Source organism: Pelophylax lessonae (genome assembly GCF_965119305.1).
Source record: "Pelophylax lessonae genome assembly, chromosome: 5".
Lineage (NCBI taxonomy): Eukaryota > Metazoa > Chordata > Amphibia > Anura > Ranidae > Pelophylax > Pelophylax lessonae.
The window spans coordinates 337,744,123-337,770,374 of record NC_138772.1 but is presented as its reverse complement, the minus strand read 5'-3'; the positions used below and the strand labels follow the sequence as shown (position 1 = coordinate 337,770,374).

The window sequence follows — 26,252 nt, the reverse complement described above, 5'->3', positions numbered from 1 at the left end:
ATATCTCAAATATGCTTTCATGCATAAAGAACTAAAACAATGGAATACATTGGGGTGCATGAACAACACTGCTTCTAGAATCCCTTATTGTCCTAAAATGTGTGATTCTCAATTAGGAATACTTGTTCTCTGCCACTTGTGGAATCTTAGCAAAACCAATCAATCTGTTTTGTATAGATGCTATTTTAAATTCCACAATACAAAGCGCTGAGAAAAAAGTTTGCTCTTGAACCATGCATCACTGAATAGCTTCCTTTTCTACTCAAATAAAAGAGATTAGAAGGGTTGGGATTACATAACAGATAGGCCTGACACTGGATGCTAACACAAAGTGACAGAATCTTGGGTTTCTTCTCTTCTACACCACAGAGAATACTAAGTGCACAGGAGATATTTTGTTAGATCATTTATACTAATTCTTATTCATTTTTCTTACGCCCTTAATCGTAAAGGCTGAGTCCATGGAAAACATACAATTCAATTTTCAGAGGGCTCTAGGACCACCTAGGCTTGCATAATATATGCAAATGGCGCAGTGTAAGACCAGATTTGACCAGTGTTGCAAACTGTCAGTATTTTTACTGGCAGCCAGTAAAAAACAGGTACTTTTCTCCTGCTAGTAAATTCCAAAAAAGGGAAAGGTTGCCAGTACAAACATGACATCTGAGTCCCTGCTACAGTGTGTTTGGGCGCCACTGGCGGGGGGCTGGTCTGGCGGAAACGATGCCAGAGTATGATGTCATAGTGCAAGGGAGTGGAGCCGAGTGGGCAGAGTTTTGTGTGCAGAACGGGAGCAAGGCACGCCAGGAGCGGGACTGTCAGTGCTGTTTGGAATAGAGTGGACTGAAGGGACCACCTGGCGTGGAGAGAGACTGTCACTGTGACTCAGGAGGGAACGTGTCATCATCAACTGTGCAGCTGCACACTGCTGTCAGGGTCACTGTGAGAGTTAGGGTTGCCTCTTTTTCTTCACCCTAAACCCAAACACTTTAGTGGCGCACAGTAAATTTTTTTTCGTTTTATCCTCCAGCTGTTGCAGAACTACAAGTCCCATCGTGCCTCTGTCTATCAGAGTCATAAATGTAACTGTCAGCCTTGCAATGCATCATGGGAAATGTAGTTCTGCAACAGCTGGAGGGCCACCAGTTTGAGACCCCTGAACTATAGGTTTGTAACAGACCTGCGACACCTTTGGGCACTCCAAAGAGAATAGTATTGCAGCGCACATAGTGCCCCCTCACCCTCCTGTCAAGCCCTGTTCTGAGCCACATTCCTGTTTGAATAATGTGTCCGGGTTTCAGGTGGACTGAAACCCGGACACATGATTTAAAACCAGGACTGTCCGGGGGAATCCAGGACACGTGGCAACCCTAGTGAGAATCAATTTTATGTGAGTGTGCCGCCCATTCTAATTTCTTGCCCTCCTGAGTCCTGTCCCTGAGCTACCTACTTACTATATTGAAATAAAATAAGAAATATGTTTTTTTGCCTTAAAGTGGAGTTCCACCCAAAAGTGGAAGCTCCGCTTATCTGCTTCCACCCCCCCTCCGGTTCCACATGTGGCACCTTTTGGGGCGAAGGGGGTGAGTGGATACCTGTCAAAAACAGGCACACACTCCCAATTCTGTGTAAAGGCGCAGTGGCGACCTATGCCATTTGCAGCTCCTCCTCCTTCCCCCCATTGCCTTCTGGAAGACAGACACAGGTCCCAGAAGACAGTGGGGCCATTCACAAAGCACAGTGCGACTCACGCATGCACAGTAGGAAACAGGCTGTGAAGCCGCAAGGCTTTACTTCCTGTTTCCCTTAGTAAGGATGCCAGCGCCTGCACCCGGAGCTGATGGACGGGTTGGCTTCAGGGGCTAACATCGCGGGCTCCCTGGACAGGTAAGTGTCCTTTCATTAAAAGTCAGCAGCTACAGTATTTGTAGCAGCTGACTTTTCTTTTTTTTAATACAGGCTGGAACTCTGCTTTATCTACCTTAAATCACATTGCTAATTGCATATTGTACTTGTTTGTAGATTAAATACTAGAATTTGCACTTAAAACTGTAATTTTGTAAGTTTTCAAAATGCCAGTAAAAACTTGGCTGTGCCAGTAAATTTTGGGTGTTGTGTCAGAAAGTTGCAATCTGGTAGGTTGGCAGCACTGGACTAAATGGTGGCTTTTGACATCTACATGAAATTCAGTTTAACAACAGAATATAGAGCGACTTGTACAGTCTTATTTAACTAGCAGTAGAGGAATAAGCAGTGCACCAAAATGAACTTGGACACACAATGGCTATAAAGAAACAAGAAAATAAAATACCTTTATCGTAGATTTCTTTTAAAACTCCTCTTTTAATAAGTTCCTCTCTGCTCTGTCTCATTGAAATCTTTCGCTCTAGTGCTACAAAGAAGAAGAAAAAACATTTAACAACCCACGCTAAAAACATAATCATGTCTACACAGATATATTCTTGAAAAAAAATAAATAAAAATACATTCTTTATTCATCTATATAAATGTTCTACTTTCAGTTGTATAAGAGATAATCAGTTAGCTAGTGATTTTTCCTGTTTTTTTTGTCACTATAATTTAGTTGATAAACACAAAAATGCATCAAATATTTTCAAGGTCATCAAATAAAATGATGAATTTTGTCCATAAGTAGATAATTTAAATAATATTAGGGCATGTGTAGCATTTATCATTTCAAGCAAGAGTTTTGGATGCATTAATCTTGCGGTTGTGATACATTTGGGCTACTTCTTATTTCCTTCTGAGCTGTTTCTGACTCTTGAGTACCCTAAGTTGCTTTTGCCTTCGCCATAACTTATATGCATTGAATAGAAACAGATCAGAAAAATGCTTTAAATTTCTTTGCAGCCAGAAAGATTCTATGCCTCCTCAATGCACCACTGTTACATTAGCCTTTACACCTTGATGCTCATGAGCTTGGTATGGCTTTTCCAGAAAACACTGGCATAGTGACAAACACTGCCTTTTACTAAGTTAAATAACTCCCAATTCAAGCTGAAAAAAAAGAATTGCCTATCAGTTCCTCAAATAAAGTGGTAAAGCTGATTTTAGGGGCCATGCCCTCTTCAGAACCCAAAAGAGAAGAAAATGGCATACCCTTAATGCATTTACATTACTGTGTAAATGTTTTAGGCAGGTTAAAAAAAATACTGTAAGCTACGAATGCTTTTAAAATAAAAGTGTTAATAGTTTATTTTTATGAATTAAAATGGCAAGTAAATTAACAGAAGAGAAAGTCAAAATAAATCAATATTTGGCGTGACCATCTTTTGCTTTTAAAACAGCATAAATTCTTCTAGGTGCACTTGCACACAGTTTTTGAAGGAACTCAGCTGGTAGGTTGTTCTAAACACCTTGAAGAACTAGACCGTAATCTTCTGTGGATGTAGTCTACCTCAAAACCTTCTGTCTCCTCATGTAAACCCAGACATACTCGATGAAGTTGAGATCAGGGCTCTGTGGGGGCTAAACCATCACTTCTAGATCTCCTTGTTCTTCTCTACACTGAAATAAGTTCTTAATGATATTGGCTGTATGTTTGTGGTTGTTATGCTGCTGCAGAATAAATTTGGGGCCAATCACACGCCTCTCTGATGGCCTAGCATGATGGATAAGTACTGTATCTGCCTGTATTTCTCAGCTTTGAGGACACCATTGATCCTGACCAAATCTCCAAATGCAATTGCAGAAATGCAGCTTCAGACTTGCAAGGAACCTCCGCCATGCTCCACTCTTGCTTGTAGACACTCAATATTGTACCACTCTCGAGACCTTTGGCAAACAAACTGCCTCCTGCTTAAGCCAAGTATTTCAAATTTTGGCTCATCAGTCCAGAGCATCTGCTGCCATTTTTCCACACCCCAGTTCCTATATTTCTTGAGCATAGTTGAGTCATTTAGCTTTCTTTCCATGTTGGAGGTATGGCTTTTTGGCTATAATTCTTCCATGAAGATTCAATAAACCCACAAGAGGAAGAAAAGGGGGAGATTATGTCTTTACGATACCAGAAAGGATAAAAACAGTATATCCAACCGAGAAAATAGAAAACAAAATACAATGTTTTATTGCATTTAAAGTTAAAAAGCCTTAAATAAAGGCAACATGGTTATAATATCACATGATAAAAATGTATTGGCTTAAAAAATACAGAGTAACACACAGTGCCAACTTTAGAACACAATATATGCAGTGCACAATATGAACAGATAATAAAGACGCATAGAAATCCAACGCGTTTCAACTATTTACTTCTTCTTCAGGGAGTAGGCATCCGTTAAAAGGCTGAAAGGATCTCTGCAATATATACATAAATCAGTATGTCTACTAACCAACAAAATAGCATAATAACAAAACAGCAATGTTGATGTAGCACCCTCCTAGGTAGGTGCTAGGAAAACCATAAGGTAGGCCCTGTCTGCTTATCAGTTGGGCCTGATTGTTCAGCTAGGCTGTCATGTGTTTCCAGGTGTGCCTGTTGAGCTTGGGAAGTCTCCCCACTATGTCCAATGAGGGCTCTAATTGGACAGTGGTGGAAACCTGACCAATAGCACACCAGGGCTTGTATCTATCCCAGAGGGCAGGATCTGCCGCAATGCATCCTGGAAAGGGGTATAAGTCTGAGGGGAGCACATGACACAGCGTCTTTGAAGGGAAGCAGAGTCCCAGGAGGAGGGTGACAGTTGTCTCTCCTCCTGTCAGCGTGAGGAAAGTGTCCTGGGCAGTTGGCCTAGAGGACAGAAGGTTGAGCTGAGCTGCAGAGAGGGATCCAGTGTGCTGTGGACTGAGTCGAGCCGCTGGGCAGTGGTTTCCAGGAAAAACAGTATTGTGAGTACTCAAAACTGCCCAGGGGTCTGCCTACAACAGGGGACCACTCCAGAAGGTCAGAGGGATCCCGGAGCCAGCTAACCAGTGGAGAAGGCTTAGAAAGGGAGTGCCAGAGTCTAAGCCCTGAAGATAAGTGGGTGAGAGAGGGTGCCGGTGCAGGCCCTGAAGTGTACTAGTGTTCAGCAGTGCAGCAGTGATAAAGTAGCTACCACAGTAAGGAGTGCCAAAGGGAGCTTCAAAAGGACTTTGAGTCACAAGGAGGTGATCAGAAGTCAGTTCAGCGTTAACAGGCAGCAGGCCAGTGTTAACCAGCATTAACCAGCGATATCCGACGTTGACCGGCATCAAGCTAGTATCAAGTCAGCGTCAACAGGCATTTTTCAGTTGTCCCCAGCAAACCGTGCATAGTTGAGCCAAAGGAGCAGCATCCCACTCATCCCTTCTCCCTTACTGGACTGGTCATTGTCTCAGTGCTCACACTTGGAGAACATGCTTAAATGTGCTGTTGTTGCTAGCGGTAGCCCAGGCGGACACACATCCAGCACAATGACTGGGAATGCTGCTACATTTACATAATACTGATATATATATATATATATATATATATATATATATACAAAAAAAACAATTGGTTGTTTATACACCTGACTATATATATATATATATATATATATATATATATATATATATATATATATATACTATACTACAAAATCCCTGACTTTGCGCAAGTGTAAGAATTGATGTTGGTTTGAAGCCAAAGGGTGGTCACACCATATATTGATTTGATTTAGCTCACTTTGCATTTTGTAAATTAATAATAATAAAAAAACAATTAAAACATATATATATATTTATTTAAAGGGATTCTTACTTTACATCATTTTTTCACAACTTCCTCAAGCTTTGGCACATATATAGAGATATATACTAATTAAATTCCTTAACCACTTAAGCCCCGGAGGATTTGGCTGCTAAAGGACCAGGGGTTTTTTTGCGATTTTTTACTGCGTGACTTTAACGGACAATTGCGCGGTCGTGCGACGCTGTACCTAAACGAATTTGACGTCCTTTTTTTCCCACAAACAGAGCTTTCTTTTGGTGGTATTTGATCACCTGTGCGATTTTTTGATCACGCGCTATAAACAAAAAAAGAGCGTAAATTTTGCAAAAATAACAATATTTTTCACATTTTTTTATATGAAATTCCCCAAAAAAAAAAGTAAAAATCAAAATTTTTTAACATTTTTCGGCCAATTTGTTTTATGCTACCTATGTTTGGTAAAAAAAATCGCAAAAAGCGTATTTTGATTGGTTTGCGCAAAAGTTATCGCGTTTACTAACATAGAGAAAGATTTTTGTCATTTTTGGTGTTTTTTTTTTTAACGCGTAATGGCGGCGATCTGCGATTTTTTTTTTCGGTACTGCGACATTGCGGCGGACAGATCGGACCCTTGACTGACATTTTTGACACTTTTGGGGTTACCGGTGACATTACTGCAGTAATCAGTGCTATACATATGCACTGTTACTGCAAAAATGACACTGGCAGGGAAGGGGTTAACTTTATTGGACAGGGAGGGGTTAAGTGTGTCCTAGGGGCGTGCTTTCTACTGTGTAGGGACATTGCTATTGGTGTAAAAGCAAAGATCAACCGTTCTACATAGTAGAACGGTCAGATCTTTACTTTTACACAGGGAGAACTGACAGGCAGCTTGTTTACACAAGCTGCTCTGTCTTTCTCCCTTCACAGGAGCGATCGCAGTGTGACTGGCGGACATCGAGTCCGCCGGTCACACGCACTGACTTGCCTGTGAACGAGCCGCGGCGGGCGCGCGCCTCGGCGGGCGCGCGCCCGCCCGCTATAGGCTCGCAAGTCAGTGACAGGCGAGTGACGTACCGATACGTCACTCTGCCTGGCCGGGGCTGACCGCCGCAGTATATAGTCGTGCGGCGGTCGGCAACCGGTTAATCATCCTAGGATGAGGTTGAGCCACCCTTTTGCTGGCTTAGCTCTACTGATTTTGACCCTCTAGGGTTCATTTACTAAAGGAAAATTGACTGTTCACTTTGCAATGGAAGTTGTATTTTGCAAAAGAATTTTCCCCCCGAGTTTAGTGAGTTTAGTGAAAGTGAAGTTTCACTTTGTAATGAATATCCAATCATGTGCAAGGAAATTAACAAAACACAACATAGTTGCTTGTAGATGAGTGGGTGACTAAAGTCAGCAGAGCTTTACGCCATTCACTAAGTTATGGGTCAAATTGCCTTGCAAAGTTAAAACTTTTTTTGCCTTTAGTAAATCAACCTCTCTAATTGTCCTATTTCCAGCACTAGAATATCCCCATTTGCAAATTTCCTTAACCACCTTGGCAGTAATCCCGAGCGTGACTCTGGGTTGATTTTTTCTATCAGGAGCGGTAACCCCGAGTCACGCTCGGGGTGGATGTGCAGAGAGCGCAGCGGTGTTCTCTTACCTTCTCCTGGCGATCCAGCGATACAGTTGTGTTTTGTCAGGTTTGGATACATGATCACAACATAAAGCTAATATGTGCATAAATGTACATGCAGACGATTTGAGCGTTGGACTAAGAGCCTGTTCACACTGCCGCGACCTCTAAGTCGCCTCATAAGGGGCAACTTGTTAGCGCGACTTTCAGCGCAACTTCAGCGCTACTTCAGCGCGACTTTGCGCGTATTCAGCGCAACTTGTATGATAGACGACTTTGTACGACTTTGTATTTGGCCAATCAGAATATGATGGTTCTGGGTCATGCTCAATCACACAAAAAAAAGTTCTTAAAAATTGTCGTTTTTGATGGAGAGCCAATTATTGAAAAAATTATTGAAAAAAAAAATGAGATTTCTGTGGATTAGTGTCTGGGGGGTCTAAAAATTGTACCTGTGAAGTTTCAGTTCTGTAGCATGTCCAGAACCAGAAAAAAAAGATAATTTTTCTTAGAATTTTTAGTAGCACAGGGATAGGGCTCCGCTCTTTTCACACCTGGGCGTTTTTGTTGCAGGCATTTATTGTGCATTTTTTGGGCGTCTTTGGAGGCAGGCATGACATCTGAACTTCTGTATAGGGGTATATATACACACACACATATATGTATATATATATATACACATACACACATATAGGTGTGATAGGAGCAGAGCCCTATCCCTGCAAATAATGAAATTATCACATGAAATTATTTGCAGGCATAGGGCTCCGCTCCTATCACACCTATATGTGTGTATGTGTATATATACATATATGTGTGTGTGTATATATACCCCTATACAGAAGTTCAGATGTCATGCCTGCCTCCAAAGACGCCCAAAAAATGCCCAATAAACGACTACAACAAAAACGCCCAGGTGTAAAAGGAGCGGAGCCCTATCCCTGTGCTACTAAAAATTCTAAGAAAAATTATCTTTTTTTTCTGGTTCTGGACAAACGATCTTTTTTTTTCTGGTTCTGGAGTCCAGTGGGGAATGCCTGGCTAATAAATTTCCTTCTTCTTCATGGAAAGTCGGATCACAAGTCGCTTCAAATAAGATAAGGAGGGCGACTCCCATTGAAGTCTATGGGACAAGTCGGATACAAGTCGCCTCAAAGTAGTACAGGACCCTTTTCTGAAGTCTGAGCGACTTCAGTAGTGCCAATTAAGACGGCACTCATTGATTAACATTGCTTTTGTTATGTTAAGCGACTTGGGGCGACTTGAGGGCACACAAGTCGCCTCACAAGTCGCGGCAGTGTGAATGGACTCTTATTGCATGAGATTTATTATATTTTATTTATGGATTTATTGATTTATTCCTCTTATCAACCGTTTATGCATATTTCATATAATCCCACTAGGTACAGCTGGATGATATAACAATTGTTGGGTGTAAATATATGAAATTGTTTTTCTTTTCACTTTTTTCACATTGGTAGAATATGAATTTATTCATCTTATAGTAAGGAGTTATTGTCGATGCATATAATCATATGATCTCACTTAGTACACATGAACGATATAGCTATTGTTAGCGTAAATATATGAAATTGTTTTTCATTTCACTTTATTTATGTTGGTAGATTGTCAACCTCTTCATTTGATCAACCGTTGATGCATATATCCATATGATCCTACTTGGTACATGTGGACCATTCAGCAATTGTTAGTGTAATTATATTAAATTGTTTTTTTATTTCACTTTATTTAGGTTGGTAGACTGTTAATCTATTCACCTTCTCAGATATTGAAGTGTATACCCGTATGATCACACTTGGCACACATGGACCATATAGCAATTGTTAGTGTAATTATATGAAATTGTTTTTCATTTCACTTTATTCATTTTGGTAGATTTATTTCTCTATATCAGTGGCAAGAGATAACATCGGGAAGACATAAGATTTATACACAGACACATGGATAATATCTATTGTAATTATTTATTTTTCGTGTGAACAGGTCACACATTATTTGACGTAGCACATGCATAGTAAACATATAAGAGGCTGTGCTGAGCTTTATTTCTGGATTGAACCAGAATGACTAGTTGTCAGTATCTGAGCCATGGCTGTTCTTAAGGCCCCTTTCACACAGGTGGACCTGAAAAACTGACAGGCGGATCTGAACGGATGCCCCATGCATCTCTATGGGGCATTGGATGTAAGCAGAGACATGTCCGCTGACATCCGATCCGATCCATCAAATCTGGACGGATGGAAACCCTATTTTCCATCTGTCCAGCGGATCGAATGGGATCGGATAAGAACAGACAGACTGTCCGTTCCCATCCAATTCCCCCATAGAGAACAACGGGGACCTGACAGCTGAGTCTCTGCACACAGCGCAGAGACACAGCTGCCATCCGCCTGCTCAGCGGGGATCGGTGGATCGATCCCCCGCTGAGAAAAACGGAGTCCGCCTGACGGACTCCCTGTGTGAAAGGGGCCTCAGACAAATGAAGAAAGAAAGGTGTGTAAATCTTTGTGGTCACAAAACTTCTAGTGGGGGCAATTCCCTAATAATGCTACAGATTATTTGCTTGCTGTATGAAAATCTAGTTCAGTGTTTCTCAACCTTTTATCAGTTGAGGCACCCTTTAAATTTATAGACAATCTCAAGGCACACTTTAAAATTATGGACAGTCTCGAGGCACCCCATTCTAAAATGTAAAAAACAATTCTAATAGCTTTACAGAATGCAGCAAAATCCACGCGTAGAACACCCTACAATAGAAGTGCTTTATTCTTCCAAAGCAAATACACTTTTGCACACTGGTATTCCAATGTATCTAATTTTCTCTCCATTAGTCAGCTGTCACCCCAATGCTGAGAGAGAGGGGCACAGAAGGGATAAACAAGGATGCTGTGGAGGCACCAGACATCCTCCTTAATAACTGATGACATCATTGGTTGTTAGGATGCCAGTGTCTAAAAAGTCGTAATGGTGCATAATGAAAACCCGTGGCTTTGTGTAACTAAAAGGCAACCTTGATCCACCTGCTGGCTTGTAAACAATTTTTGATCAATTTTTAGGCATCAGGCACCCCTGAAGAAAGCTCAAGGCACACCAGGGTGCCTGGGCAACTTGGTTAAAAAGGACTGATCTAGATGATGAAGGGGAGATACATATCTGTACAGAACCAACCAATGCATTAAAGGGCAAGGAAAGATGAGTGACTACATAGGCATGCCACAAATTTACATTTATTTTCATTTCCAATTATTTTTATTCTTTTACAAAGACATGTAATACAATTACAAATGCTCATTTGAACACGGCAGTTTATTTAAACATAGCAGAGCAAAGGTATTTTTGCCAATTAGAAACTGTTGTACATCATTATAGAATGCACAAAAAGGTACATCCACAACACAATACAGGGAACAGATTGGGTAAATGAAGACCGGAGTGTGTCATCTTGTAGAGATCACCGACCAAAAGGCCCTATACATTTCAATGCAGGCAAAGGCATTTATCTCCAGGTAGGAAAAGGAATAGAAAGGAAAAAGAGAAGGGAAAGAGGAAAAGAGAAGTGACACCACGCTACCAAAGACATTAAAAAGCCTGTTAAGATATATATAAACATTTATTTTCTACATCTCAGTCACAGTCAACACCATGTGGACCTAAAAAATGTGTTGTTACTCAGATGGTAGTTGTTATTTTGCAGTTTTTTTTTTTCTTAATTAAGAATACAATGTAGATATAAACTGTTCTATTAGGAATTTGTTGACATGTCTCTCTATTTCTTGCGCCATGAGCTGGAAGTTGTGCAACAATGAGCCCCGGTTCACACTTGTGCGTGTGCGGGGTTCGCATGTAATATCGGAGCGCACTGCTCCGACATTACATGCGATCGGCTGTGCGGTGCGAGTTTAGCCATACAGTTTGTATGGCTAAATTCGCACCGCAGCCGCACCAAACACGCACAGGACCCTTTTTTCTAGCCGCATCAGAATCGGATCGCACAGCGGTTCACACTTGTGCGATCCGATCCTGTGCGAGCTGCACGATCGCACTGCGATATGCGATCAAACTGGGGGTGTCGTTAAGATTACATTGACACCCCCAGCGTATCGCATATGGCAGTGTGAACTGCCGGGGGTGCGTGTGCGATGCGGGAACAGGCTGCGAATTCGCAGCCTTCCCGCATCGCATATATGTGAACCGAGCCTGAAAATTGATGTCCATAGTAATGATGACCAAATAGAACAAACAGCAGTGGCAGTTTGTGATTAGGTGAAGACATGACAGCTCATCATGGGTTTTCCATGCCATGATCTCAAAGCCAATTGATTTCAGTGTAGGGCTTTTATCTTGTGGCAATGACAAGCACCAATTAAGTTAAAGTGTAGGTATGTGAAAAACATAAAAAAAAAACAAAAAGGGGTGCAAAAGCTGGCACAGCTCTGAAAAGAAACCAGTCAGCTTCCAGACTTTTTTTTTTTTTATTAAAGCTTAATTGAAAAAGCTGAAGTTAGAAGCTGATTGGCAACCATGCACAGGTGCACTAGATTTTGCACTCTCCAGTTTTAGTAAATCAATCCCCTTCAGTGCATTTCTGAAATACATTAAAAAGTACAGAAAACTCCAGCTAGAGATCAAGTGTGCTGCTAACTTTAAGTGTTCTCCCCAGCTTGATTACAGAAGATCTCCTCCTTATGTTAGAGACATAAGGAGAGGGAGATGTTCTGTAGTCCAGAGAACTCAGGCAGACCTCACAACAATGCTTGGAATTTCAGTAGAGGCAGTGTTTTAAAGATAGCTCACTGAATTTTTGGAAGGACCAACAGTTACTTTCTGTACATGCAGTTTTTAACCACTTGCCGACCGCCCGCCGCAGATATACTGCGGCAGGCTGGCTCGGCTGTGTGAACCGACGTATAGGTACGTCGGTTGTTCGTGGGAGCCCCCCTTAGGCAGCGGGAAAGCCCATCCATGGGGTCAGCGGCCGCGATTGCCGTCAGGCACCCACGTTTGCTCTTCATGGAGAGAGAACGACAGTTTGCTGTTGTAAACACAGCAGACCATTGTTCTCTCTGGAATGAACACAGAGCACCTGTGTTTCTCCTATTTAGGATCACAGGTCTCTGTGTTGATTCCGCAAGCCCATCCCCCCTAGGCTCACATTTAAACCTTTCATCGACCCGGAGTTAACCCCTTCCCTGCCAGTGTCATTATTACTGTAACAGTGCATATTTTTAGCACTGATTACTGTAGTAATGTCACTGGTCCCCCCAAAAGTGTAAAAAAATGTCAGTTAGGAGTCCAATCTGTCGGCCGCAATGTCGCAGTCCCACTAAAAATCGCATATCGCTGCCATTACTATTAAAGAAAATAAAAATTACATAAATCTTTTACCCTAGTTTTTAGACGCGATAACATTTGCGCAAACCAATCGAAATACGCCTATTGAGATTTTTTTTTTACCAAAAATATGTAGCAGAATACAACTTGGCCTAAAATGATGAAAAAATTAGATTTTTACATTTTTTTTTATTGGGAGTGTTATATAGCAGAATATAAAAATATACAGTAGGTTTTTTTTCCAGAATTGTCGCTCTTTTTTTGTTTAAAGCGCAAAAAATAGAAATCGCACAGGTGCTCAAATACCACCAAAAGAAAGTGCTAAGTGTGGGAACAGAAGGACATCAATTTTTTTTTTTTTGGGTACAGCGTTGCACGTTCGTGCAATTATCAGTTAAAGTAACGCAGTGCCGAATCCCAAAAAAATGACCTGATCATTAAGGGGTAAAATCTTCCGGTCCAGAAGTGGTTAAAAATCCAAATCATGGAGAAATGTACTGTACATATATTCAGAAATATTCTGCATATGCTTGTTTTCTTTTGTCCAGACATATATTTTAAGAATGCTGTCCAGACATTCTAAGACATTTAAAATGTGATATAAATATATTCATGTCTGTGTTGTAACAATAAGGTATTATTTTTAAAATGGCTAAACAGTGACAATTTGATGGATCGGTACATAAAAGATTCTTCGTACTTTTATCAGCACGTACTTTTATCAGCACATACAAGAAAAGTCATGTAAGCCGTCAATCTAAATAGTTCAGTCAAAAATGAATGCTGATATAAATTCTCCAGCTACACAGCGTGTCACATAAAATGTGTTCAACTTGTCATTACAGAAAATAATTTAGAAGTAATTCAGAAAACTTGAAAGCTTCCTAAAATAGAAGCTATTCAAGAAAGTTTTAAGAAAATAAGGATATTAAAGTACATGGACAGAAACAGAAATCAGAGCAAAAAGAAGGCTTTAAGTATCATTCTCACCTTGATTCCTGTATTTGACAACTATATTAATAAACAATGAGGTATGCATGCATCAGAGGAGCTACACATTGAGATCAAGAACATCTAGTACACAGAGGAAAATACAAGAGTCACTTACAGTTGCCAACAATGAAAACAATTTTCAAGAGACATTCTGTCTAGAACTTTAATATGCTATTCTAACTTAGAGGCAGGATTGTCTATTATATTATATTAACTAAACAAGGATTAAAGGAATATATTTTCATTTTCCTTGTCCTCATAATACCAATAGATGCAAACCGTATTTATTTCCATATTGGATTGCTACAGTACTCTGTATAAGCCATTGTCATAGTGTTTTGTTTTCCTAAAGTACTATTTTCACCCTCTTCTCTACTTCTTGTCTCCATGGACTCGCTCCACATTATTGCCCTGGACTGACTTCCTGATAATGGTAACAATGGACCATAACTGTGTAATGTGTTTGCACAGCTAATTGTTTTTTACATAAGGGGTGCATATGTCAGGGTGACATTGGAGAAGCACAGTTGGGAAGCAGTTGTCATCCTATAGTTCATTTTTTATTCTTTATCATTATGTTTCATCCAGATATCCTTGCGTACTTTGCCACTTGCCTTGTGGGATCCTTGCGGGATAGGCCACGGAGGGCTTGAGCGCAACATTATCCAACCAAGAAGCTGTAAAATATTTTCCACTTGTTTCTACTCTTGCTGGTTCCATTATCTCCTCCCCCTTCATATCTCTCTAGGGATTTTTCTCTTTGCCCTTCCCCCTATCGGTGCGACTCCACATAGCGACGCGGCTCATTTGAACCGTGGCAGCTCCTTGTATATGCGGTCACAAGCATCTGGAAACCTGGCGAGCGGTGCGTATACATACCTTCATGCATTTTCACTATATCAGAGACGACAAATGCAATGTATATACACATATATTTTGTTTTGTTTTCTTATTGTACAAAATTTGGTACTATGAAATTAAACTAATTTGTACTCTCTTCATCCATACTTAGAAGTGTACCCCAACTGACCTTTGGACAAAGGGTTTTCACCCGAAACGCGTCAGATCTGAACTTGGGAGACCACATATGCTTTCGCCCCTCAGTTTTCCGTTATGATGTATTTATACTGCATGTCAACTGTATTGTTATTATCCTTTATAGTATGTCATCTATTATAATATTTTTTATGTCTTTAATAAATTTACACATTTACTCTTTTACATTCGTGCATACACCTTTATTACTACTTTGATGGTCTTTTGCCTAAAAAGTCCCGCACCCAGGGGAATTTTCTCTTTTTCTTTATCCTATAACAGGGAGTTGACTAGATTGGCAAGGGAGGCAAACGGGACTTTCATGGTACTGCATAAAAGGCTGATAGAGAAATATATATAAAACAGTATAAAGTTTATTAGCTACTTATTAAAATGCAAGATTCTCTAGAGACACATAAGCTGTTAAGCGTAACATAAAACAAAAACAAACATACATAGAATAGTATTTGAGGTTGTCATAAACAACAAATCATATATATGTATACAAGACTACAAATTCAAATACAAAATTGAAGCCCTGATAACAGGCTGCTCCTCAGCCAGTTCAAAAGGAGTACAGGGAGTACCTGAAAAGGGGCCCTAATGGCAGGACCAGCAGGTATTTTTTTTTTTATGAAAACTGAAGATGTTAATATATTAACCACTTCTGGACTGGAAGATTTCCCCCCTTAATGACCAGGCCATTTTTTGCGATTTAGCACTGCGTTACTTTAACTGACAATTGTGTGGTCATGCGATGCTGTACCCTATTAAAATTGTCCCTTTTTCCTTTTTTTCCCCACAAATAGAGCTTTCTTTTGGTGGTATTTGATCACCTATGCAATTTTTAGTTTGGAGGGAAGCCGCATATGGCGCTCGGTGCTGATGTCTCATTGCCACCGACAGTCCAAAATAGGCAAATCGCTCTTCTTGTGGTTCCAGAACACTGCTATTGGTAATGCAAAACCAGCTTGACTCCTCAATAGATGTTAGCTGTTAAACTACAAGTCCAAAGACTCTTTGCTGCAAATCAGAAAAGGAAATCTCCATCTAGAGGCTGGAAGTGATGCAATGTGCATGCTTGAGCACTAGGAGTGAAACAATCAGTCTGTTGTGCAATCTAAAGATATGTTTTCCTCTCAATTATTTTCTGTAGCCCCTGCCCCTGGCTACAGGTTGATTGCATATGGGAGTTTTTTTTTTGACCTGATATGCACTGGAGTTGAAGCTAGTCATGTGCATTGGCATTTGAGCAAATGGAATCCAACGTTTAGACAATATGCAGTACATCCCTGCAATAAACACACATTTTCCATGTTTTATCCCTCCAAAGTCCCTGTTCAAGGACTGCATGGTGTCCTCCAAGTTGTCCTTTGCTAAACTATTTAAACATGCCCAATAGTCTTCTCTGCATAACGCAGAGGTTAATTATGCTGAAGCCCCAAGATAAGAACCAGCAGGGCTAATTAGGCCCCTTGAGATAAAACAGGAAATGTGAACAGAACTAAGGGCAGCTGTAAATTTCGGACAAGATCAACAGGTATTTTTCACCTATCAAAAAGATATCAGAAACACTCTGAATGGTATATTTAACCACTCTAGTACCGCTCACAGTAATACTACTGCGGCAGAGTGGCTCGTTCCCGTCCAGTCACGTAGTATTAACGTGACTGGACTCCTCCCCTTCTGGGCGGCGCTTGCGCGCCGCCGGAGGCTCGCTCCCGCTGTTTTCATTCACAGCGGGAGTCGGGCCAGGGGAGGAGCAGCGGCGATCGCCGCTGCTCTTACCCGATCGTCGGGGATCGAGTCTGGAGATCCGCCCGCTGTGTGTAAACACAGCGGGCGGATCTCCATAGTGACAGGGAGTGACAGATCGGACTGTTCAGCATAGCTGGACATCCGATCTGTCCATGAATCACATAGTCACCTCCCCCCCTACACGTCAGTAAGCACCAGGCATACATTAACCCCTCCCTCTCCAATAAAATTAACCCCTTCCCTGCCAGTGTCATTTTTACAGTAACAGTGCATATATACAGCACTGATTACTGCAGTAATGTCACTGGTACCCCCAAAAGTGTCAAAAATGTCAGTCAGGGGTCCGGTCTGTCCGCCGCAATGTCGCAGTCCCGCAAAAAAAATCGCAGATCGCCGCCATTACGCGTTAAAAAAAAAACACCAAAAATGACAGAAATCTTTCCCTTTGTTAGTAAACGCAATAACTTTTGCGCAAACCAATCAAAATACGCTTATTGCGATTTTTTTTACCAAACATATGTAGCATAAAACAAATTGGCCAAAAACTTTTAAAAAAATTGGTTTTTACATCTTTTTTGGGGGGAATTTCATATAAAAAAATGTGAAAAATATTGTTATTTTTTCAAAATAAACGCTCTTTTTTTGTTTATAGCGCAAAAAGTAAAAATCGCACAGGTGATCAAATACCACCAAAAGAAAGCTCTGTTTGTGGGAAAAAAAGGACGTAAATTTCGTTTGGGTACGGCGTCGCACGACCGCGCAATTGTCAGTTGAAGTCGCACAGCGCCGAATCACAAAAAGTGGCCTGGACGGAAGACAGCAAAATCCTCCGGTTGTAAAGTGGTTAACAGACCAAAATGGAACAAACAAGAGAAGATCATTGTTAGGTTTTACATACACTTTATGGACTACAAAGGAATGTTATGGTACCGCAGAATGACTTCATCCTTTGTCATGGTTTACATCAGAAAATTCTATTTTTTCAAATTTAGTGAACCTTTCACATCTCACTGGTTGAACCAGGAGACATCACCTTTTGATTAGGTTTTCAAAAAAAGAAGCTTTACTGCTTTCTTGCTAAAAGTAAATGTTCCAATGGTTACAGGTCTGATTTACTAATTAGCCAGATACATCAATTTCAGCTTTAGACTTTCAGCAAACCTTAGAACTTGTTGGCCGTGGATACATTCTGAAACACATGGAAACATACCAACTCTGATGTTTCATCCTAGCTACAAAGAAAGAAAAAGAAAATTCCTACAACCACAAAAAAAAGAACCATTCATATTTGCTTTCTTTGATTTTGATCTCCTTTTTAATATATGTGTATATATCTAGGGCACAGAGCATATAAATGAACAACAAAGAGGAGATTTTCATTCTATTCTATTGAATGACAAGTAGAATGTGAACCAGCTTTTTTGGTTTCATAAATTTAATTTTTACTCTATTGTGTTATATTTCTGAACCATGGTGTGTGTATTAAAATGTAATCAGAACAATTTAAACGACCTCCCCCACACAGCTGCATTCACAGTTCCATGCCATTGCCTTGTCAAGCAGAATGATTTAGCACTCCCTGCTACTATAGGGTTTACTACGAAATGTTAAAAGTAATTGCAGCACATTTATTCCATGTTTAGTTTTGTGCCCTTTTCTATGAATGAACAGTCCTACATTATTTTTTTTGTTGGACTCTTCTTATTTATCTCACTTACAAAAGAGGTACTCTAAAGCAACTGTTCTTGAATAAATTCCTAATAAATATAACCGATGTTTTATTAGGATAACTAAGACAACTTTGATGCACTTTTGAGTGTAGTTATGCCTCATACAATATAATGACCATATTAGTGAATTAGTTTCTTGTATAAAACACATTCTGCAGAAGAAATATAATGAAGAAACAATATATTTATTCATGATTTGAGATCAGCTCCACTAGAACATGGGCCCAGAGGCTACCCCTTACCTCCATTGCTACACCACTTCTAGCTAAAAATATAAAATTCACCAATTAGACATTTTAAAAGTAGGTTGTAAAATTAAAAAATGTAAAGGTAGCATTGCCTAACAGTAGCAAGATGCCTGCTAATACTTTTGCTAACCAAAAACACGACTTCTGTTCACTGCTCGGACACTGGTTTCAGTTTGTTGCTAAAGGTTTGATTTTTTTCTGACTTTTGGTGATAAACCTTGACCCAAGATCTGTGCACTACTTAACCAATGCCGCACTCTCCAATGGTAACGCCTACACTGTCTAATAAGGCTCTCTAATTTGACAAGAAATTGGTCCCCCAAAGTTAGGGAAGTAAAGCTTTTTCTATATAAATTAAGATCATGGGGCATAGAACATAACATTTTTCTGGTCAAGAAAGATAAGAACAGACAGACCCTGGTGCCTTCTTTTAAGCATGCCATTTATTTTTAAAATGGCAGATGATTCACCTTAAATTGTTAGGCAGTTGGTGGTGTTAAGGAGGACTGGATCTATATTGGGCAACAAGATATCTAGACTTCCATGGATAAAATGGACAAGAATTTGAATGAGAACACAGATATGAATGGAGGTTATTGCCCAAGGCAACCTGTTCTATTTCACCCTCCAACCCTCCCTGATCCCAAAATGGATAAAAGCTTTGGAGGTATCTGGAACACAGCTCTAGTTTTTGTCTATACTGTCTTAAATATATAGATGGAATAAGTATCTAACATCAATTTTCTCTGCACATATGTGAATATGCTTTTACCAAGATTGGAGAATAGAATTGTGTCATTATGACAGTTCTAAGTTCTCCTTGGAAAAATGCCCCTTTTGGAAAAATCCACAAGTGGCACTATATTACTAAATAATCTATTAGGATTTATGTTGGAGCTCTAATGTTATAATAATTACTTACATTGCCTTATTTCCTACCTACTGTTCCTGGTTAGTGAGGATTACGGGAGGTAAGCGTTTTTGGATTGGTATATGGATAATGACATTCTGATTTTAATTGTGTTTGGGGCAAAAATAGCGATTTTAGATATTATTGTATTTTGATACTATTTGGATTTTCAGTAAATATTACTTTTATAGCATAGATTTAGAGGGTTGACTTTTATGTGATGCCGTAAGTCACATTATTCTCTTGCTTTGTATGTATGTTTGTAGTATGGGCACCAGCCACAGATTCTTTGGATGCAACTCAATGTTTAACTAAATTATTATCTGCTGGGTTGTTTGTTTGTATGTGTATATAGCACAGTTAGTATAGATCCAGTATATGGTCTGTAAATGTAATGTTGCTGTGAATGACAGATGAGGACATGCTGGTGGTCGCACAGTGTTGCTTCTCCGGAGTTTCTGCACACAGTGGCCAGTGAAAACTAATTTCAAATGCAAAGTCTTGAAAATGGCAGGTAATAGATACTTCCCACAACATAACTGGGGTTCAGAAATATGAATATACTTTTACTAGGGAAGCTACAGATCAGCTTTAGTTTAGTGCCTGAAATAAAGAAAACATTTCTGCTGGAATTAGGTTTTACAATGAGGAAAGCAGGAAACCACTAGCTTGCTGTGCACTCACTAAAAATACCTTCTACTTTCCCTTTTAACATATACAGTGTATTAGGCATTTAAGTTGACATGCACTAGTCACAGGTAAAAAAGAGAATGGGGAGGAAATTGATAATCCACAGGCAGGAAATTAATCAGGAAGAATTGTTAGTAGGAGAGTTTGGATCTGATCCCAACATTGTTTCAGAAAAGTTTATTAAGACAGATAAGATTTTATCAAATTTCAGTACATATATAGCCTTCTGGTAAAATGTTTTGCCATATCTACATTGGTTTCCTTGGGTCATAGTGGGTAAAGTATGGTCAAATGATTTTACAGCACTGCTTTCAGATGCATAGAGCAGACCTTTAAATATATCTGAACCCAAGAAAAAAAATATATTTTAGATGCATTCCTTAGATATAATGGCTGCATCAGTGTTCTTCTTTAAATTATGTACATTTTTTGCAAGTACAGAAAATACCTGTTGACATTACAATAAATACAGTGTTCTTTTAACTTCCTGTGAATTACTCTAAAATGTCAAACAATGTTATCTGCCTTTCAAACTATCGTTTGTATTCTACAAATTAGGGATGTACCGATCTGATATTTGGATCGGATATCGGCGCCGATATGGCCATTTTAGATGGATCGGGGGATCGGTAACATTGACCGATCCACTGGCCGATCCGGTTTTTGCTTGGTAACGGCTCAGCCATCCCTTACTAGGTGCAGTAGTAGTATGGGATGGGAGCTGTTACTTCCTGTATAGGTCCGGCTCATAGGCGAAGTGATATCAGATGCACTCCGCCTGTGAATGGAGGAGCCATACACATGAAGCAGCAGCTTTGCTCTGTACTGCAGCCGCTTGCTTTGTGTGTAGCTCCGGATCAGTTCCGGTATCGGTATCGGCGATTTCACAACGCCAGATATTGGTATCGGTATCGGGTTCAAAAAAGTCAGATCGGTGCATCCCTACTACAAATACCCTTGTCACCCATGTAATTGATGAAAAGGGAGGGGCAGGTTTGTAGCCCTATTTAGGTGAGCAGCCTGGGTAACAACACTGCTCCTCTGTGGATACAGTAAAGTAAGTGAATGTGATCATTCTAAGACAGGAAATGTGTTACTGCAGGATCCCCAGTTGAAAATAAAGTGAAAAAGTCTGAAAAAATGTAGCCACAACATTTAAAGACTGGTGTAGTACTAATCCCTTGGGAGCTGCTAATTATGGGTTGCCTGGGTTACCATTAGCAACAACATGACAGTTTGACATTTTCCCAAGTGTTTTAGCTCAGTCAGGAAACAGTCCAGGAGCTTTGGTTTTTGTGTTTTTATTTGGAACTTGGATAGGAGAAGGGAATGAGTGGGATACTCCAAATTTATACACTATGCACAATAGACTGGGACGACTTGAAATGCTGAGTAACGCTGAGTGACGCTGAGTAACTCTAGTCACGGTTAGGCCGCTGTATCACTTTGCCCTTAGCTGTGAAGTGTATTTGAAAAAGCTTTCTGAGGTACACTGTATCCTGAGCTAAATTATATCCTGAGGTAAACTGTATCCTGAGGTAAATTGGACTGTGCTGCAGAACAACTTCAGGGCCCTTCCTGGCACCCCCTTTGTTCCTAATATTCAGGGTCAACTACACGGCACCCCCTTTGCTGATACACTCCTTGTGTGTGCTAGCTCCTTAATCCCCTGACTTCTCTGGAGTGGTCCCCTCTCCTAGGCAGACCCTTAGGCAGATCTCCTGGTTCTCACAATACTGTTTTTCCCAAGATGATTCTGCCAGCAGCTCCACTTCAGCACTCTGGATCCTCTGCTGCTCAGCTGCACACACCTGGTTCACTAGGCCGACTGCCCAAACCACCTTCCTCACTCTTGCAGGAGGAGAGACAGCCATACACCACCTCCTGGGACTTTGCTCCTGCCAAAAGATACCCTGTCACATGCTCCCTCAAGATTTATTGCCCATCCCAGGATGCATTGTGGCAATGCCTGCCCACTAGGACAGTCATAAACCCTGGTGTGCTACTGGTCAGATTTAATAAATCACACCTGGAAACATGTGACAGACCAAACTAACAGATCAGGCTCTCCTGAGAAGCAGAAAAGAGCCACCAAATGCATTTTCCTAGCACCTACCTAGGAGGGTGCTACACTGGTAAGCTGCAATGTTTAACATTTTTGTTTTTGGGATTAGATATGCTTTGAATAAAAATGCATTCTTTGCTCTGGGACAAGCATGCCAAGACAATTTATTTTAGATGCACATGTAAGCGGTATATAATATATTCTTCATAATAAGTAGGTAATAGTAAAGGCAGTATTTCTTAAGGCCCATAAAGGTACAAAAAACCCTGCTTTATGACAATGGTGGCACACGAGTGGGATAAAGCAGGCTGTTTATAGTCTGGAAAATAAACAGGACCTATCAGTAATAAATAATTACCTTAAAAAAATCCTGGCAAAAAATAAAGCAACAATCTAATATAAAGCAACAGTATAATTCTGAATAAATAAACTGTACCTTTTATCAGTAAAAAGCAGTATTGGGCCTTATGCATCATTATGGGCCAACTATGATTTCCCACAGAAGCATCGGCTGTGTTTTCTTCTAAATCAGCTGCTAGGACAGAATGTTGCTCCCCATTCAATGTCCATGAATGGCTAAGGAGCTATAAACCTCCCAATTGTTTGAATGGGGCTTTCTGTCTACAGGAAACCTTGTAGTTTTAGTCATGGGACCTAGTCTTTGAGTGTCTACCTGACAGGAGAAATTCAGGTGAATTATGTCATCCAATTGTTCTGGAGACAGAGAAAAAGCAATTCTCTTCCCAGTATTCACTCGACTGCAATGATCCTCATTGTAACTTTTTGACAGACCATACAGCGAGAAGCAGGAAGGTGATGGATGTCCGAATAAAGAGAAGAAAAAAGAGAAAAAATGGGCAGAAGGAAAAAAAGAGAAAACAAGAGGGCAGGAGGAAAAAAAAGAGGGAATTAGGAAAAAGGAGGAAAAAAGAGGGCAGGAGGAAAAAAAGATGGGAAAAAAGAGGTCAAGAGAAAAAAAGATAAAAAAAGAGGTCAGGAGGGAAAAAAATAAAATAAAAAAATAGAGCAGGAGGAAAAAAAAAGGAAAAAAAAAGGGTTGGAGGAAAAAAACAGGGCAGGAGGAAGAAAAGTGGAAAAAAGAGGACAGCAGGAAAGAAGAGGAAAAAAGAGAGCAGGAGAAAAAAGAGAGAAAAAAGTGATTGGATTGTCATAGAGAGGTAGTAGAAGAGGTGAGCTGTGTACACACAGTGAGGAAATTAAAGGCTACTACACAGACATCGAAAATACAGTATAGTACCAAAAGTATTGGGACACCTGCCTTTACACACACATGAACTTTAATGGCATCCCAGTCTTAGTCTGTAGGGTTCAATATTGAGTTGGCCCACCCTTTGCAGCTATAGTTTCAACTCTTCTGGGAAGGCTGTCCACAGGTTCAGGAGTATGTATATGGGAATGTTTGACCATTCTTCCAGAAGCGCAACCTGAAAGAACACCTTTGAGATCAATTAGAGCACAGACTGTGAGCCAGGCTTTCTCGTCCACATTAGTGCCTGACCTCACAAATGCACTTTTGAAAGAATGGTCAGAAAGTCCCATAAACACACTCCTAAACCTTGTGGACAGCCTTCCTAGAAGAGTTGAAGCTGCAAACGGTGGGCCAACCTAATATTGAACACTACGGACTAAGACTGGGATGCCATTAAAGTTCATATTGCAACTGAAAAAAGGGGAGGCATCAAAAGGGGTAATACTGTGATCTTTTTGATAGGAAATAAATACCTGCGTTATGCATGCACTTAATATTAAAATTATATCTGAGACCAGGTCAAAAAAATGCTAGGGGTTTGTTTTGGATCTTTACACTTACTTTTTAATCTGGCACAGCCATACTCACATGTATGATGTGTCCCGCTTCTAGAGTCTCCTGGGATAACCCCAATCACATATCTGCCGAGGCAGCAGGAGCAAATACTCAGAGTGACCAGAGGGTGGAGTTAGAGGTGTGCCATCAGAGGCCAGCTGCCTGAACCCAGAAGAGACAGCCAGCTCCCAATAACTTAAGAGGCAAAGATGATGGGGTAAGACATAGAGTAGGGATCCTCAAACTATGGCCCTCCAGCTGTTGCGGAACTACACATCCCATGAGGCATTGTAAAACTCTGACATTCACAGACATGACTAGGCATGATGGGAATTGTAGTCTTGCAGCAGAGCATGAGATTACTGAAGAACAAAGCTGAATTAGCTGGGGAGGTAAGTATGGTTTCTGAAGGAAGCCCAGCAAATCAGGTAAGTAGGAAGGGAAGGGAAGCTCTTCTTAAGCAGACCTTATGAAAAATTTTAAATAATATGATTGTGCTAGATGCTAATAGGCATACTTAAAGTGGTTGTAAACCTCAGACATGAAATTTTAGCGAAGCATATCCCTCTATAGTGTGTACTTGTCTTAAGGCCTCATGTACTGCGGACATTTTTACAGCTGCTGTTTTTGGCGTCAGATGTTTTTTCTGCAGCCAGTAAATTCCCCAGCATGCTATCCTATGTGTCCATGCACACATAGGCTATTATCAGCAGTATTTGGCAGGGGTATTTTCTGGCTGGAAAAACCCCCCAGAACGAGTGGGTTTTTAGAGGCATTTTTCAGTTGTAACTCTGATAAAGCTTAAAAACGCTGAAAAACGCCAAAAAACGTGGCTATTTGGCGTTTATAAAAACTTTTGAGCCATAAGATTTAGTGGAATATAGTTTTGCTAAAAAAAAAAAAGCTAAAAAACGCTACAGCTGAAAAAAGCTAAAAATGCGCTACTGCAAAAAAGCGCAAAAACTCTTTCTACAGCTACAACTTTTTAGATAACATCCAGTGTGCATGAGGCCTAATACAGAGCACTAAGTGTCATTTCTGTCCATTGCCATGTTCCTCTGCTATCAGCATGACTATTTTCTGATGAGTTTGCCTGACACCAGGAGAAAAATGGTGACAGGGGAGAGCATAGTCTGTGATTGACAGCCACAGCACTGTTCCTGTGTGCTGTGTGAAGGGGGTGTGTCTCTTTTCTCCAATCAGCTCTCAGAGTCCTTCTCACTGATGTAACTTCAGCTCTCCACCCTCTGCCTTTTAGAGCCGAGAGATCCTGCGTAAATTCTGCACTTTGAATGGATTTAGGGGAAAAATGGCAGTGGACAAACATGTACAACTTATGTAGGAGGATATGTTTCATTTTGGTGTATCACCTGAGGCAAGTCACTTCACTAGGTATATGTAAGGGTTTACAACCAAAGCTTTGGGGAGTACATTTTCCTCCAATCATCCTCATTCAGTGAAGGCATAGAGGAAATCGGTGGTAAATAGTGTTTTAGCACAGGCTAATCTATAAAATTATTAAACATGTGAATTCTGTCTTCTCTACGCTGTCAATATAGGCCCAGGTCAAAATAAACATTGTTTTATTTCTATGCACCCATATGCAGTACAACTGCAGTCTGCAGAGCAGGGTTTCTGCACATTAGCGAAGATTAAAAGGAAATGTGCTTTGGCTGGTTGTAATCACCTGCAGGAAAGGGGGGTGGTATTGATGCAAGAGCTGCAGCTTGTTTCCTCATTGATTACATGTGATTCCTGAGAGTGCAATGCAGTATAGAAATCATTATATACAAGTCCTGTCACTGAAGACGCAGGTATGTGGAACAGCATAACATGTCCTTTTTACTTTTACTACAAAATTGCATTTGTTCTTTAAAAACTGAAGATATAAAAGATAAAATATCAGGTCCTTGGAGACCAGTCTATGCCAGCAATGCGTAACTTCAAGTACCTGCAGGAGGTAGTATGCTGGAAGATTCATCACTGAGATCAATGGCACCTACACATTATTCTGACAGAGGCACATGACTACTTCAGAATAGAGTTCCTCTGTTCCTCAGGCACCCACATTGGATGGCTATTTATTCACCTGAGCGGTGTATATACTCTTTGACCCTGTGGGAAACTTCACAATTTTAGATCTTCGAAGCAGGGCTCTGAAAATATAACTATACACAAAAGGTGCCCTAAACGACTCACCAAATCTATTATAAGTCTTATCTGGTGTTCTCATTACACCTTGTACTACAGAATACACACAACCATTGGAATCAGTCCTTGTGCTTGAAAAAATCCCTACCACATTTATACACATAGCTCAGAGACAGTTCCTTCTTTAAAGCCAACTC

General features: G+C 40.4%; 1 protein-coding gene across 1 annotated transcript in view; it reads right to left on the bottom strand.

Moving 5' to 3' along the window:
* Positions 1-26,252, bottom strand: part of PHACTR1 (phosphatase and actin regulator 1) — a 490,073-nt gene that overhangs the window by 86,952 nt on the left and 376,869 nt on the right. Inside the window, exon 5 of the mRNA XM_082257554.1 lies at positions 2,312-2,392. Coding sequence (XP_082113680.1) covers positions 2,312-2,392 — 81 coding nt within the window. The remainder of the gene's footprint in view (positions 1-2,311; positions 2,393-26,252) is intronic.